Source organism: Pteropus vampyrus, unplaced genomic scaffold (assembly GCF_000151845.1).
Source record: "Pteropus vampyrus isolate Shadow unplaced genomic scaffold, Pvam_2.0 Scaffold68, whole genome shotgun sequence".
Taxonomy (NCBI): Eukaryota; Metazoa; Chordata; class Mammalia; order Chiroptera; family Pteropodidae; genus Pteropus; species Pteropus vampyrus.
Genome location: NW_011888849.1, coordinates 2,546,878 through 2,560,677, shown reverse-complemented (window position 1 = coordinate 2,560,677; position 13,800 = coordinate 2,546,878). Strand labels below are relative to the sequence as shown.

Below are 13,800 nucleotides of genomic sequence, written 5' to 3'. Positions count from 1 at the left end.
CTCTGAGTCTAGTGTCTTTTTTTCTACACCACAGTTACATGTAAAATCAGGACTTTTTAAAATTCATGTGCCTAGTCTCCTCTGGTATTTGAATATTTATGTTACTAAGTTTCTGTAATGCATTTGCCCCAATTGAATTTCATACCTTTTTTTTTTTTTTGCTGGGACTTTTTTCTAACTTTTCTACAATCACTCCTAACTTAGAATCATTTGCATTCAGATCTAATAGAATATTCTTAGTTTCTGCATTTAAGTTATTTGTTCATTTATGATCTTCAGAGATTTAATCTGGCCTCCCAAAAGAACAGTTGTGGTTCCATAATGATATTTTAAAATGTCATAGCCCTGATGATTGGAGTAAATCCAGTTTTTCCTTATAGTCTGTACCTATTTTAGTAAGTCTCTGTTCTTTCAGTAAAAATGGAACTTGCTCCAGCCAACTGTTGAAATCACAGTAAAGAAAATGCAGCTAGATTTTCTGCCTCTTAAAGAAGAAAAAAAAATCGTCAGTCTGTGTCTTTAGCATAATGTATTTAAAGCACTTTAAAATATTTATTTAGCTAGTTGCACAGTAGAATAATCTAGCCTACACTTAAGGCTGTTTATCTGTACTCACTTTTAGTATATAGACTTAATTTCTCTTTTATTTTTTTTTTCTGTCTTTCTCATTTTTCATAGCCATGGCTTTTGCTATTTTACCTTGATGTCTTTGTAACTGGCAGAGTCTTGAGCATGTAGGACTCATTTCTTGACCACTGATGGTACTCCAGATTTCCACTGGAGTTTATGTCATTTGATCATGTTCCATTTAACATTTTATTAATAAATTTGGTGTATTGCTCCATAATTGTTTCAAAGGTGGCCTTTGAGATCATCCGATACCTAAAGGATAAAGTAAGAATTGGCCAGCTTTAGCAAGGATGGGGAGAGGTGAGGGAAGTGGGGCAGGGTACTTCTTTGAAAGAAGGCCCATCTCTAACTAGAGGGTAAAAAGGTTCATTGTGGCTGCAGCATGGAGTTTGAGGGAGAGGCTGCAGAAGTGACGGGTCTGTGATGGGCTTATTAAGTATTTGGCTTTATCCTAAGAACAAGGATTTTTTAAAGCTAGGGAGCAGCATGATCAAATTTGTAGTTAGAGTCCTCTGGCTGTGCTGTGGAGAAAGGTTTGGCGGAGAAGAGCTGTAGGGAGACTGTGTAAGAGTTCATTGAAGTAATGGAGGGTAGAGATGATAGTAATCTGAACCAGGGTCAGTTAAGTGGAAGGATTCAAGAGACATTTAACAGAGAGAGTCCTTGAGAATTATTGATTGCAGAGGAAGGGTGCATTAAGAGAAAAAGACTCGGTCAAGGGTAATTGGAAGTCCTTCAGTTCTCTGTTCCCCTCCCATTCCTCTATCACTGGTTTTAGGCAATCACACATTTTGAGTTGTAATATCCATGGCCATAAAATATATACATTTGGACCCATTAGGAGACTTTTATGTATTCTAAAATCTCTGTAGGAAGATTTTTAGATTACAAAGGGTAGTTTTATGTTAGAGATATTCCATGTTAAAAGATTAAATAGTGTACTTACATATATAAAATAATTTACCATAATGAAAAAGTCATCTTATTTAATATTTCAGGTAAATGGAAAGATATAACCCTATTTTTAAAATGTTATGCCATTAAACAAGAGTTCATTGATATATTTATTAGACAAGGAAAGAATATGAACTTTTTGGTATAGAATTACCCATCCATTGCCCCGCCTTAACTGAAATAAAAATCTATACAAAAAATATAAATGAATGAAAACATTTGTTAAGTATGCAGATAGCTTCAGATGGTTCTGAGTGTTATCAAGAGCCATTTGTCGTTCCCTGGACGAATCCAGATCAAAAATGATCAAGTGAAAAGTTATCACTTTTCTTTGATAGGAAATCACCAGTGGCCACTTCACTCCTAAATACCACCTAGGCAATTATTTCCTTCCTTCTCTTTGTCCATTCTTCTCTCGCATTGTTCCTTTATTTTCTTTAATTTATTTTGTACCAGGCTTCCCTTGAATTCTTGGACTTGCGAAGTTCTCTTGAGAGGTGTAAATAGTAGGGAACCGGCACTTTTGTTTTGGTCTTGGCTTTACCAAAATCAGCTCTGTAATTATGAATTTGCCACTTCTCAGGATCTTGAGAAAGCTGAAGTAGATTAGTGATAAGGGGACTCCCAGCTATGATTTTTTTATGTCTTTTTCCTGGTCCTGTATATCCAGTTGCTTCCATGCTTTTGTTTATCTGAGGGCCCCACTGGTACTTGAGATTTGTTATCAGAATCCCCCACCCACATACTGAGGCTTCCGAGTCAATGGGTGAGTCAGTGGAAAGCAGTCCAAGGGGAGGAGGAGAGGCAACATAGCAGCTGAAAGTCTTCTGTTTAAATGCTTAGAACCTACGCATAGGTCTGGAAACTTGCCTCTTTGTAACATTCTCTCTTGCTGTTTTTATGTTGTTGTTGTTGTTGTTATTATTTTCTTAACCAGACAGATGTTTGAGTTTTTATTTTTGTTTTTTGTGTTCGTTCATTTTTTTTTCTTGGAATAGGAGAGGTAGGGCGGTTGCTGAAGAGGGGAAAGGAGAAACTACCGAACATTTTTTACAAACCGTGCTGCCTCTAGAGATACAAAGCACAGATTTCCTTACAAAGGTTGTAATTCTGTCCCCTACCTCCAAGTTCACCATTTGCACTTTTGCTTATGGCAGCCCACCTCCACATCTCTCTTCAGGTACTGCTCTATAGCATATTCGTGACCTCCTCCTCCCTCCATTGCTAATATAAGTCCTTATAATATCCATCCTCAAGCTATTTCCTCAAGGAATGCTAATTAACCCCACTTACAGTGCTGATCACCAGTCACATTTAAGCTCCCTGGACTTCATTAAGTGTTATTCTTTAAAAATATATTTAAAATAGGTTCACATGCAAAATAGAATACCAAATCATATTGTATGTATTGTAGTATATATGGAAATATATATATTGCAATATATTTTAAATACACTAGAAATAGGAGACTTCATGTATTGATCTGTTTTATCTCTGAGATGAAGATCTGAAGTGTTAAACACTTCACTTATAAAGTCATTTGACCTGATTTGTTTTCCATGCTCATTGTGATTGTTATGACTTATTGAAGTTGACCCAGCTTGGAAGTTGTCATGTTTACCTTTGCCTTAAAATGCAGTCATTGAAAGCTGTTTCAGAAAATGTATTGCTCCTGCTATGATACTAAAAATAGTAATTTTTAAATGTTATGTCTGCTCTACATAAGTTCAATTATATATAAATAAGATATTTTAAAAAGCTGGCCTGGTCTACTTCTTGGTGTATTTTAAATTTGAAATGGATCTTTGAACACATGTATGGCTGCTGGACTAGTGGTCGTTGCGTTTATTGGTTTGCCACTCGAGCCATCTTCATAATCTATCACTCTGGTACTAAGGAAGATGATTCCTGTCAATTGGAGATAAAGTGCTTTGTATTAATTTCCCCTTCCCTTCCACTGCTGTCAACTCCCTAGCCATCACTGCTCTCACTGCTACAGAAACAAAGATGATGTAATTGTAACACCTTTTCCTCTTTCTAAAATAAATACTACACAAGATTGAAAGCTGCTCTTTACTGATTCTCTTTGGGATGTTAAACTTTTGCTTAATCAGTGGAGACCACACTGATTTACCTGTTTCTCTAGGATTACTGGATTGCAGTTTTCTGAGAAGCAAAGAACCAGGTCTAATTTATGTTTAGCAAAATAGTGGTAGTAGTAGAAATAATAAGTTTGTGGAATGCAGAATAGGATTGAACGACTTTGAGGAATTCTTTAATGCATGCTTTTGAATACACTTTTTGCAGTGAATGGTTTTTTGTAGATCTCAATGTCCACTGGTTTTTTGTTTTGACCCTTGCAAAGAGTCATAACTATTTACCTTTCCAGTAAAAACCCCCACCCTTACCGAGCTGCTTGCTTACAGTTGTCAATTGCCCTCTCTGGACCCACCCCACAGTAACAAGTTCGTTAGTGTTTTTTAAATAAGGTACAAATCAAAGGCTGTCTCATTCCCCCTCCCCACACCCCGCCATTCCCGCCGCGGCCAGGTGGGACAGGCGTGGGGAAGAGCAGCTCAGTAAACAATTTCTCAGGTTGACTCATTCTCAGCACTGACCGTTGTTTTTAAACGCGCCTGGGGAAATATACTAGGCATTGTTATAATGAAAACAACCGTGAGGGGCTGGTGGTGGAGAGAAAAACCGAGAAAAAAATTGACCAAAGCTACGTGTCGCGCTGGAGCCAGGGGACAGGGCGGGAGGGGCGGCCGCGGCACCTGCGAGGAGCGCGGGCTGGCGGGCGTGGCCTGCGGGCGTGGCGCCGGGGGCGTGGCCGGGGCCTGCGGGCGTGGCCGGGGGCGTGGCCGGCCAGCGGCGCCGGCGGTTGAAAGGGGGTGGAGTTGCCCTTGGAGGCGGCACCGGCCGTGGGCCCTGAGGCCCGCCGCGCCCTATCGGGCCCTAGCCGAGTGGCCCCGCGGAGCCGGCGCGCTCCCGCCTGCAGGGGGAGGGCGGACGGGGCGCCGGGACCGGCCAGGCCTCGGCGGGCGCTGTTTCTCTTTCACTTTCCTTCCCTGTGAGGCGGGCGCTCCGGCGGGCGAGGAGCGGCAGCGGCCGCCGCGGGGTAGGTACCCGGCGAGCTTGCGAGTGGCCGGGACCCTGGTCGCCCCCGTGCTCCCTGCCCAAGTTTGCGCCAGGAGCTGGAGCGACACCTCCAGGCACCTGCCGCGGTCGCCCCCGTCGGGAACCGGGGGAGTCCCGGGGGCGTGGGCGGGGTAGTCGGCTGGGGTTTGGGGGCTTCGGTGGCGCGGCCCCGCCGGCGGGGAGAGGGCGGCGGACTGCGGGCCCGGCCGGAGGCGGCGCGCCCTCCCCAGTGCAGCCCCCGCCCGGCCTGAACGGCGCGTCCGCGGGGCCCGGGCCCGCGCACCTGCGGGCGGGCGGGGCGGGCTTGCGCCGGGTCCCGCCGCCGGAGGACTCCGAAAAGTTCCCTGCCGCCCCTGCCCAGTCACTGCCTGTGCTTGTGTCCTTTCTGTCTTGGTGACAAGGCTCTATGCTCACGACCTTAATACCACCCCAGGTCAGGACCTTGCGTTTCCTCTTTCGGAGGACTTTCTCTTGGAGCTTCCAGGCAAACCTGTGGGAAAGTCAGGGCCGTTAATCCCAGTGTATAGAGGAAGAAGTTGAGACCCAAGCGGGGATACTAAATGTCTTGCTGAAGGTCATAGAGGGCTAAGGACAGAACCCAGATCCCTAGACCCCTATTTGTTAATTATGTTCTCTTTCTGCTACACCCTCCACACGATTTCCCAAGTGGATAGAATAACATGCAGAACCTGTTAGGAGAACATTCTCAGTGGCAATGTGTGGATGGAATGATGCCTTTTGCCTTTCCTGTTGCTTTATTTATACTTACCTATGAGTGAACAGCTAAAATAGAAAAGTTCCTGTTTTTAGAATTAACTTAGGAAATCACCTATTTCATGTCGCGTTTTCTAAGAGGACGCGTTTGTTACAAGAAAACATTTAAAACTTTTAAGTAACCTTAAGTATAAGCCAGCTCTGCTAAACGTTTCTGGAAAAAAAGTTAATGACATTCAGTTTTTACTGTGTGTTAGCTCTATGTGTATTGTCTTATTTAATCCTCACCACTCTAGGAGAACGGCACTCTTATTTTCATTTTACAGTAAAAAAAAAAAAAAAAAAGGCTAAGGATAAGTAATATTGCCTAGCTCATGCACTTACTAAATGTGATGGGTTTCTATCAGATATTGTTGTGGCCTAATAGAGGAGATAAAAAAATATGTAACTAAAAATCAAAGTATGTAAAGGACAATGTAACAGGAGAGAAGTAAGGGTTAAAAACCATGGAGAGATTACAATGAGGATAGCCCTGGAGAACAGTTTTGAAGGATGGATAGGATCTAGACAGAGGAGTGGAAGGGCTTGTTGGATATAGGGCATAGAGCGTGTGGGAGTGCATTGGAAGAGAGTGAGTGAACCTTTCAGTTTGCCTGAATGTTGAAGGGTATGGTAAGGTCAGTCTGTGGAGGGTCTTATATGACAAGCTAAGAAATTCAGTTTTTCTCTTTGTAAAGATGAAACACTGACATTGTCATTCTTTCTTTGACATCTTTTGCTAACCTGGTAGCAATATAAGATGGACTAAAGATAGAGAGGTAATATATACTAGTAGTGTGGCTGTGTATGGATTGGAAAAGGACAGCAGCATGATTTGACGACTGAGTGTGGGATACAAAATGGAAATTAGAGAGCATTTTGATAATGACTTCAGTTTTGAACCCTATAACTTGTATTGGCAGGAACTCCTAATTGAGCAGTCAAGCAGATGGTTAAGATCAATTACTGAAGAGGTAAAGATATCAAAACTGGAGTTAATAGCCTTGGATGTCATTTGCATACAGGTGATAGTCGAGGCTCCAGGATGGGATGAGTTTGTCATTATTCTGAGTTACATTGTAGCAGGTTTACTGTTAATGTTGCAGTGAGGGAAATGTTCTATTCTTCTGTTCATCCAATTTGGAACACATAACACTTGCCGCTAATATAATGATATTAATACATTATGAGGAAATTGACACCTTTTTCTCTCATCTTTTCATTGATTATTGTGGAAACAGATATGGGAAAGCGGAATCACCAAAAGGAGTGATGACCAGTGATCTCATGATAGATCTGGATGTTAGTTCTCATGCCTCAGGATCTCCAGTTGGGAACTCCATACCAGCTCCGGGAATCAGACTTTCATCCACTTAAAATTTTTCTTTGCTTGAACTGCTAAAGCCAGTCCTAGTTAACTACGAATGGCTACCCAAAGGAAACACTTGGTGAAAGATTTCAATCCTTACATCACCTGCTATATCTGTAAAGGGTATCTGATCAAGCCAACTACAGTGACGGAATGCCTCCACACCTGTAAGTAATCTTTTTCATCATGTGTCCATCAGAAGTTGAGTTACATTTGCTCTTTTAAAATTTTTTGTTTTATCTAGATTTTAACTTTTGAAACAATGAGTATTCTAAGAACTAACTTTAAATATATTTTCAGGATTTAATTTATTTGTCATTGGAATGCCAGTGGCATGAAATTATTCCTGTACTTTTTAAATTGTAATAGTTGACTTTTCTCTGACTTTAAAATGTTCTAAATATCATATTATGGTATTTTTAAAAAGTAAACTTAGGTTTTTTATTTAAAAAATTATACTGAAGGAATTAATCTGCTCAGAAGTTTTATTAGAATATGCATACTTTAATTCATTGTTGGTTTTTTAACCACTTTATTGAGGTATGGTTGACATACAAAAAGCTGTACATATTTATTGTATACAACTTGATAACTTTAGAGATAAGTATACACCCTTGAAACCATCACCACATCTATGCCATAAACCTATTCATCACCTCCAAAAGTTTTTTCCCACCCTCTTACTATTTTTGTGATAAGAACACAACAATAAATATATCCTCTTAGAGAATTTTAACTGTACAGTGCAGTATGGTTAACCCTCGGTACTGTGCTCTACAGTAGACCTCTAGGACTTACTCGTCTCATACAGCCAAAACTTTGTATACTTTGACTAATAACCAGCAGCCTCAGCATCACCTGGGAACTTGCTAGAAATGCAAATTATCAGGCCCAACCCTGGATCCACCAAATCAGAAACTCTGGGAGTGGGCCTAGTAATCTGTTTTTAACAAGCTCTCCAGGTGATTCGGAAGCACTCAAGTCTGAGAATCACTGTTTGAATATGACCATATCTGTGGAACTCCTGACAAGTTTTTTTTCCTCACCTGTTCAGTCAGTAAAGGAAGAGAAATTTTTAGAGCCACTTGTGCCAGAATTTCACTTTTTGTTTTTCTGCCAATACAAATTTATTGTTTTATTTCAATGAAAGTAATTCCAGTAAGTTCTAGGTTATTATGTGTACAAAAGTAGGTACTTTATATATGTACTTGATTTTATTTTAGCTTTACAGTAACCTTGGAGCAGTTGGGGTGAATGTGGAGAGGGAAAGAAGATATAGAGATTATCTTCATTTTTGGGGTATGGAAACTAAGAGTTAAGTAACTTGCCCAGTCCCACAGCTAATGAGTGATGGGCCTATATTCAACTCCAAAGCCCATGCTATTTCTAAGATAAAGTGGTGTCTTTAAAAAAAAAAAAAAGCCTCCCTTTCAGCTATACTCCTTCTGCTGGACTGATATAATATTATACCACTTGTTTTAAATAGCGGGGCAAAATAGAATCACCCGGAAATGGTCAAAATGACGAATTTTATGTTATACATATTTTCCACAATAAAAAAAAATGGAATTACCTAGGAAGCTGTTTAAACATACATATGGCCAGAACTGTACCTGGAGGGGTCTGGGCATGTGTACTTTGGGAAACCTCTTCAGGTGATGCTGGTCTATATACACCTGTTGTATGCCATGCACCATTCTAGGCACAAAGGATACAGCAGTGAACAAGATAGTAGAAAAATCTCTGCTCTCAAGAAGTTTTAGGGGAAACTAATAATATGTACCATGTTAATGATGAATGCTTAAAGAGGAACAAAGAAGACTTGTAGATAGTAGAGATGGGTTATATATAGTGTCAGCATTGGGCTCTGATATGATGACGTTTGAACAGAAACCTAAGGGATTGAGCTCTGAATATGAGAAGAGCATTCTAGGCAGAGGGAAAATCAAGTATGAGGCCTTGAGGTAGGAATGCCCTTGGCAGTTTCGAGGAAGAGCAAATTAGAAGGCTATTGCTACAGGTCAGCTGAATAGGGCCTTCATCCAGGGTAATGAGGTGTGAGATGGAGGTGGGGAAGAGTGAGTGGATTGTGGATGTATTGTGGAGGAAGAGTGGACAGAGTGTGGTTACTCTAGAGTGGGGACTATGTTTGCCACTATACCAAGCATGGTAGGTGGACATGGCCTACGGTCTGTTTTGTTTTGCTGCTTAACATTTGTGCATTGTTTTTATATTTGAATGTGGGGCATAATGAAATCCTAATTTAAATGTCAACTTTTTTAGAGGAAGAACAAAAGATTCTAGAAGTATAAACAATCAGTTTATAAGCAAGGATTATGTTTATATTTGCAATAGCAGTATAAGGTCTAAAGGTGACAGTCTATACAGGTCATTCTGGCCTAAAAAAGCCCTTGAACATGGCAGAAGTGTGACTAAAAGACAGTGTTAAGTCACAAATGTGGCCTTTTATCAACAGAGAACATAGAACAGAGTAAATGATAGCGTTAGGTACTCAATGCAGTGTCTGAGGCGATCTGAGGATTCATTAGAGCTAATCTTTATGCATTTTCCAGTCCTCGAATTTCAGTGTATTTTTTTGTTGTTTATAGTTATATTAGGGCTTATAATAAGGTAAAAACTATACTATGTGCAAATTATCCTCTTATTTGTATTAATAAAATCAATAGCACCTCAAAGCAGTGTTCCTTAGTCATTGGTTGAGTCTTTGATGCTACCTGGTTTCTTTATGTATAATGTGGGACAGATATAGTGATATTGTGATTTGGGATCAGTATGGAATAGAAAAGATGGCCAAATGGGACAGGAGGAAAGCGAGAAGTGTTAAGTGACATTGTGGTACCCCATAATATTTTCAGTCTTGACTTAGTCATATGAAAATAATATCTTAAGATAACTTGGTATACTGACTAGAATTTTATGATTATACAGTAAATATAAGTAAAGAATGGTTCTTATGAAAACTAATTAGAAATATATTTTGGTGTTATTTTTCGAGTTTGAAATATATAAATGGAGCTTTATTATTGGTGAGTAAAACCAGCCATGGAATCTGCCATTCTGGACTTTCTGGTCAAGAGAAGAAACAGTAATCAAGTTAAGAAATGTATAAAATAAAATCGAATGCTAATAAGTGTGATGAAAATAATGAAACCGAATGATACAATAAGTATGTGTCAGGATATTACAGCAGAATGGAATGCTAGAGAGGAAACTAAAGTGTTATCTGAAATTCTTAAAGCCATGGGCCAAAGGCCTTCTCAGGGAGGGACATTAGCTCTTGGGCCTGGCTGCAGTAAATGTGCATTGGGATGGGAAGTGGGGGTCAGGAGTGACTCTCTCCACTTTGATACAGATAAATGAGGTTACTTTACTCTTTCAAAATACTATGCAAACACAATTCAACTTTTTTCTCAAATCAGATAGGTTGTTGCTCTCTCATTCTCACATTGAGAAATTGAGGTAACTCTGTCTGACTTCCCTGAAGATGTAAAAAGAAGGGCCAAAAGGACCAGCAAGATGGCTGACTGCAGCAGCCCTTGACGTTTTTAACACTCCAGCTAGATGGAAAAAGGAGAAAGGGGCAAGCCAGTTTGAAGGAAGCGGGAAGCAGAGATGAGGTAGCAGGGCAGACTAGGCAGACTACGTCTCAAGAGTTGTGGTGTGGGGAAAGGCTAGTAAAAGCCCAATCTTTAAGAAGGTTTATACATCACCTCCTAGCACCACTTCCCTTCAGCAGGCCAAGGACATTTGATAACATAAAATTTTATAATGAGATAAAAATTTAAAACAAATGAGTTTTTAGCTTTCAGTGACCACTTAATGCTGGAGGAACTAAATCTACATTAACTATGATTACAAGTCTATGAGATAATTTTAATAATGCAACAAACCTAAGGAAATAAACATTCACATGAATAATTATTGAATTATTTAAAATAAATAATTAGATGTCAGGTACTTTGCTAGCCACTGGGGTAAGTCTAAAAAAAAGGTAAATTTGGAACTTAAAACTCTATCAAGCAAAATTTCTCATAAGCCAAAAAAATTTCTACACATGGATTTACATCTCTTCTGTATAAACTCATCTACTCTGAGATGTCAACTCTCTATACTGATACCTCCCCAGTTTTTTATTTCTGGCATGATCCTTCTTAACTTTAAGATCCTACTGGCATAGTTCTTTCTTAGTTTTAGAATCCTACTGGATGTCCACTTAGATGTCCTAAAGCTGCCTAGAACTCAACATATCTAAAAATGAATGAATGGAAATACAGTATTGAGTTGCACAAACAAGAACTGTGCTCTGTACTTGACTTTTTACCCTCACTAACTGGTCCGTTTCTTGTCTGGTCTTTCTTCTTAATCTCTCTCAAATCTGCCCCTTCACTCCCATCTCCCAGTGACTGTTCTTGCTCAGGCCCTCATTACTTCTTACCAGAGTCACTTCAGCCCACTGCTAACCTGTGTCATAGTGGTGGTGATTTAAACAGCTTACTTCCTTCACCACTCACTCTTCAGCTGATCCAAAATTTCCTAAAGATATCCTACCACCTTCAGGATAAATTAGAGCTACTTAGGTGTGACTGATTTATATCTCACTACCCAACACACACAAACATACAAATTACTTGGTTCAGCAGCTTGCTCTGCTTAGAATGCACTTCTCCTGTATGCCTAGCTAGCAGTTACCCATCAAAACTCCTATCCTCCAAGATATGCCACCACCTGCTAGCACAGATAGATTTGGGTTAAGTGTATCCTTAGTACCTGGTACTTGAGTACTTAAATGAATTAATAAGCAAGTCAGTCAATTATTTTATTTCCTTTCAAAGATTCAAATGTATTATAGGTAGCCTGAAAGGCATGTAGGCAGTGTTGGTTAGGAATTATGAATTTTGAAAATCTATTTTCCAAAATATAGGTGAGAGTCTTGTGGGTCTTAAGTGTGGAGAGAGGGAGAGATACTAGTTTGAGGATTAGAGATTGGTAGCTCTAGATTAAGGGATGTTCCAACTCTTGAACCAGTGTTTAGAGAAACTTTTTAAGGTTGCTTAGAGAGTATTTGCTGGTGATTGTATAGGTCGTTGACTTAAAATGAAAGACTTTTCACAAACTAAGAACAAAAGAGCTTTGTTCCAGCAATTAAAATGTGAAAAATACAGTGCATTGTTTCTTAACTCTTTTGTCGTTCATGTTCCCTTTAAGAATCTAATGATTCTTTCCTCAGAAAAAAGGGAAGGTAATAGACATAGAATTCTGTGGTACAAGACAGGAAAGTTTTCTTTTTTCCCCTTTCAGATTATGGCATTAATTCATTAACTAAGAATGAATTCTTTGGAAAAACACATTGTTATACTTAGTTCTTAACTTATGCTAGGAAGGGTTAATTGATAATTAAATATGGTTGTGACATTTAAAGGATTTGGTGACTTTATGTGATAATATGTAAGAAAGAAGGAATAACTTAATCATCAGATGGTAAAATTTAAGTACTACCAACTATGTATTGTTTTTGAACAAGTGTCGTAAATACACAAGTATTCAAGGTATAGAGAACTTTTGATACATTGATACTCAGTGTAAAAATCTTTCTCTGCAGATACTTGTTGTTCAAAGTGCAGCCTCCAGACTAGCAGTATCCACCAGTAACATCACCTAGGAACTTGTTAGAAGTACAAATTTGTGAGCATTACTGTAGACCTACTGAGTAAGAATCTCTGGGGAGAAGGCCAGAAATCTGTGTAATAACAAGCACTTCAGGTGATTCTGTGGTGCACTAAAGTTTGAGAAGCATTGCTCTGGGTCAGACATTTATAATACAAATATTTCTTGAGATAAGCAGTTTGTGCTTTTAACCACAAAATAATTAAATGCTAATAAAAGATTAAATAATAGCTGTTATTTGTCATATGTTTGTCATATCTGGGATCATGAGCTTATTTAATCTTCCCAAAGACCTTCTAGTTAGATGGTATTATTTAATCATTCAACATATGTTTACTAGCACCTACATTCTGCTAGTCTTTATTCTCATTGGTAGGAACACAGCAGTAAAGAAGACAGGCATAGTCTGTACCCTCCTAGAAATTGTTCTAATAGGAGAGAGAGAAAATATGCAAATAAACAATATAATTTCAGATGCTATGTGTAACAAATACTAGGAGGAAAAATAAAACAGGAAATTCCTTCTTGGGAGTTACCATTTGAGCAGAGACCAAAATAATAGGAAGGAGCAAACTCAGAGGAGGTTTGAGGGCAGAATATTTCAGATTCTCACTCCAGTGTTTTTCACAGAGACAAGACAAAATGTTAAGTAACACAGCTAATAACTGTTAGAGCTGGGTTCTGAATCCTGGATAACTGACTCAGGCATATCTTCATAATAAATTGTCATTTCTCTAATTTTATTTTATCTTCTGCATGGCTATATTTTCTAAAATTTCTTTAACAACATGTGAAGTTAAAATGTATGTATAATAAGCCTCTTCTGATTATTTTTTCGTGACTGTATACCTGTCATTATGTACCAAATCAGTATTTGAATTTATCATTGATTCTGAATAAATAGCCAATATAATGAAGAAAAGATACACACTGAACTTTCTAATAATCTTTATAAAATTTGACTTTTAGAGTCAAGACTTGTTCTAAGAATAAAAATTAAAGGCCTATTAAAAGTTTTTGATTTCATCAGAAAACCGTTAGAATAAATGAATTCAGTAAAGTTGCACAGTCAATACAATACACAATAATCTGTTGCATTTCTGTATACTAACACCAATCAGAAATAGAAATGAAGAAAACAATTCCATTTACAATTTATCAAAAAGAATACAATATCTAGGAATAAATTTAACTGAAGTGAAAGAACTGTATATTGAAAACTAGAAGACATTAATGAAAGAATTGAAGAGGACACAAATAAATGGAAA

At 38.7% G+C, this 13,800-nt stretch overlaps 1 protein-coding gene across 4 annotated transcripts in view; it reads left to right on the top strand.

Moving 5' to 3' along the window:
• The first annotated feature begins 4,473 nt into the window (after positions 1–4,473).
• Positions 4,474–13,800, top strand: part of PCGF5 (polycomb group ring finger 5) — a 62,858-nt gene continuing 53,531 nt past the window's right edge. For all 4 annotated transcript variants that reach the window (XM_011361586.2, XM_011361585.2, XM_011361584.2 and 1 more), the window contains exons 1-2: positions 4,474–4,705; positions 6,720–7,014. In XM_011361586.2, coding sequence (XP_011359888.1) covers positions 6,903–7,014 — 112 coding nt within the window. In that variant the 5' untranslated portion in view covers positions 4,474–4,705; positions 6,720–6,902. The remainder of the gene's footprint in view (positions 4,706–6,719; positions 7,015–13,800) is intronic.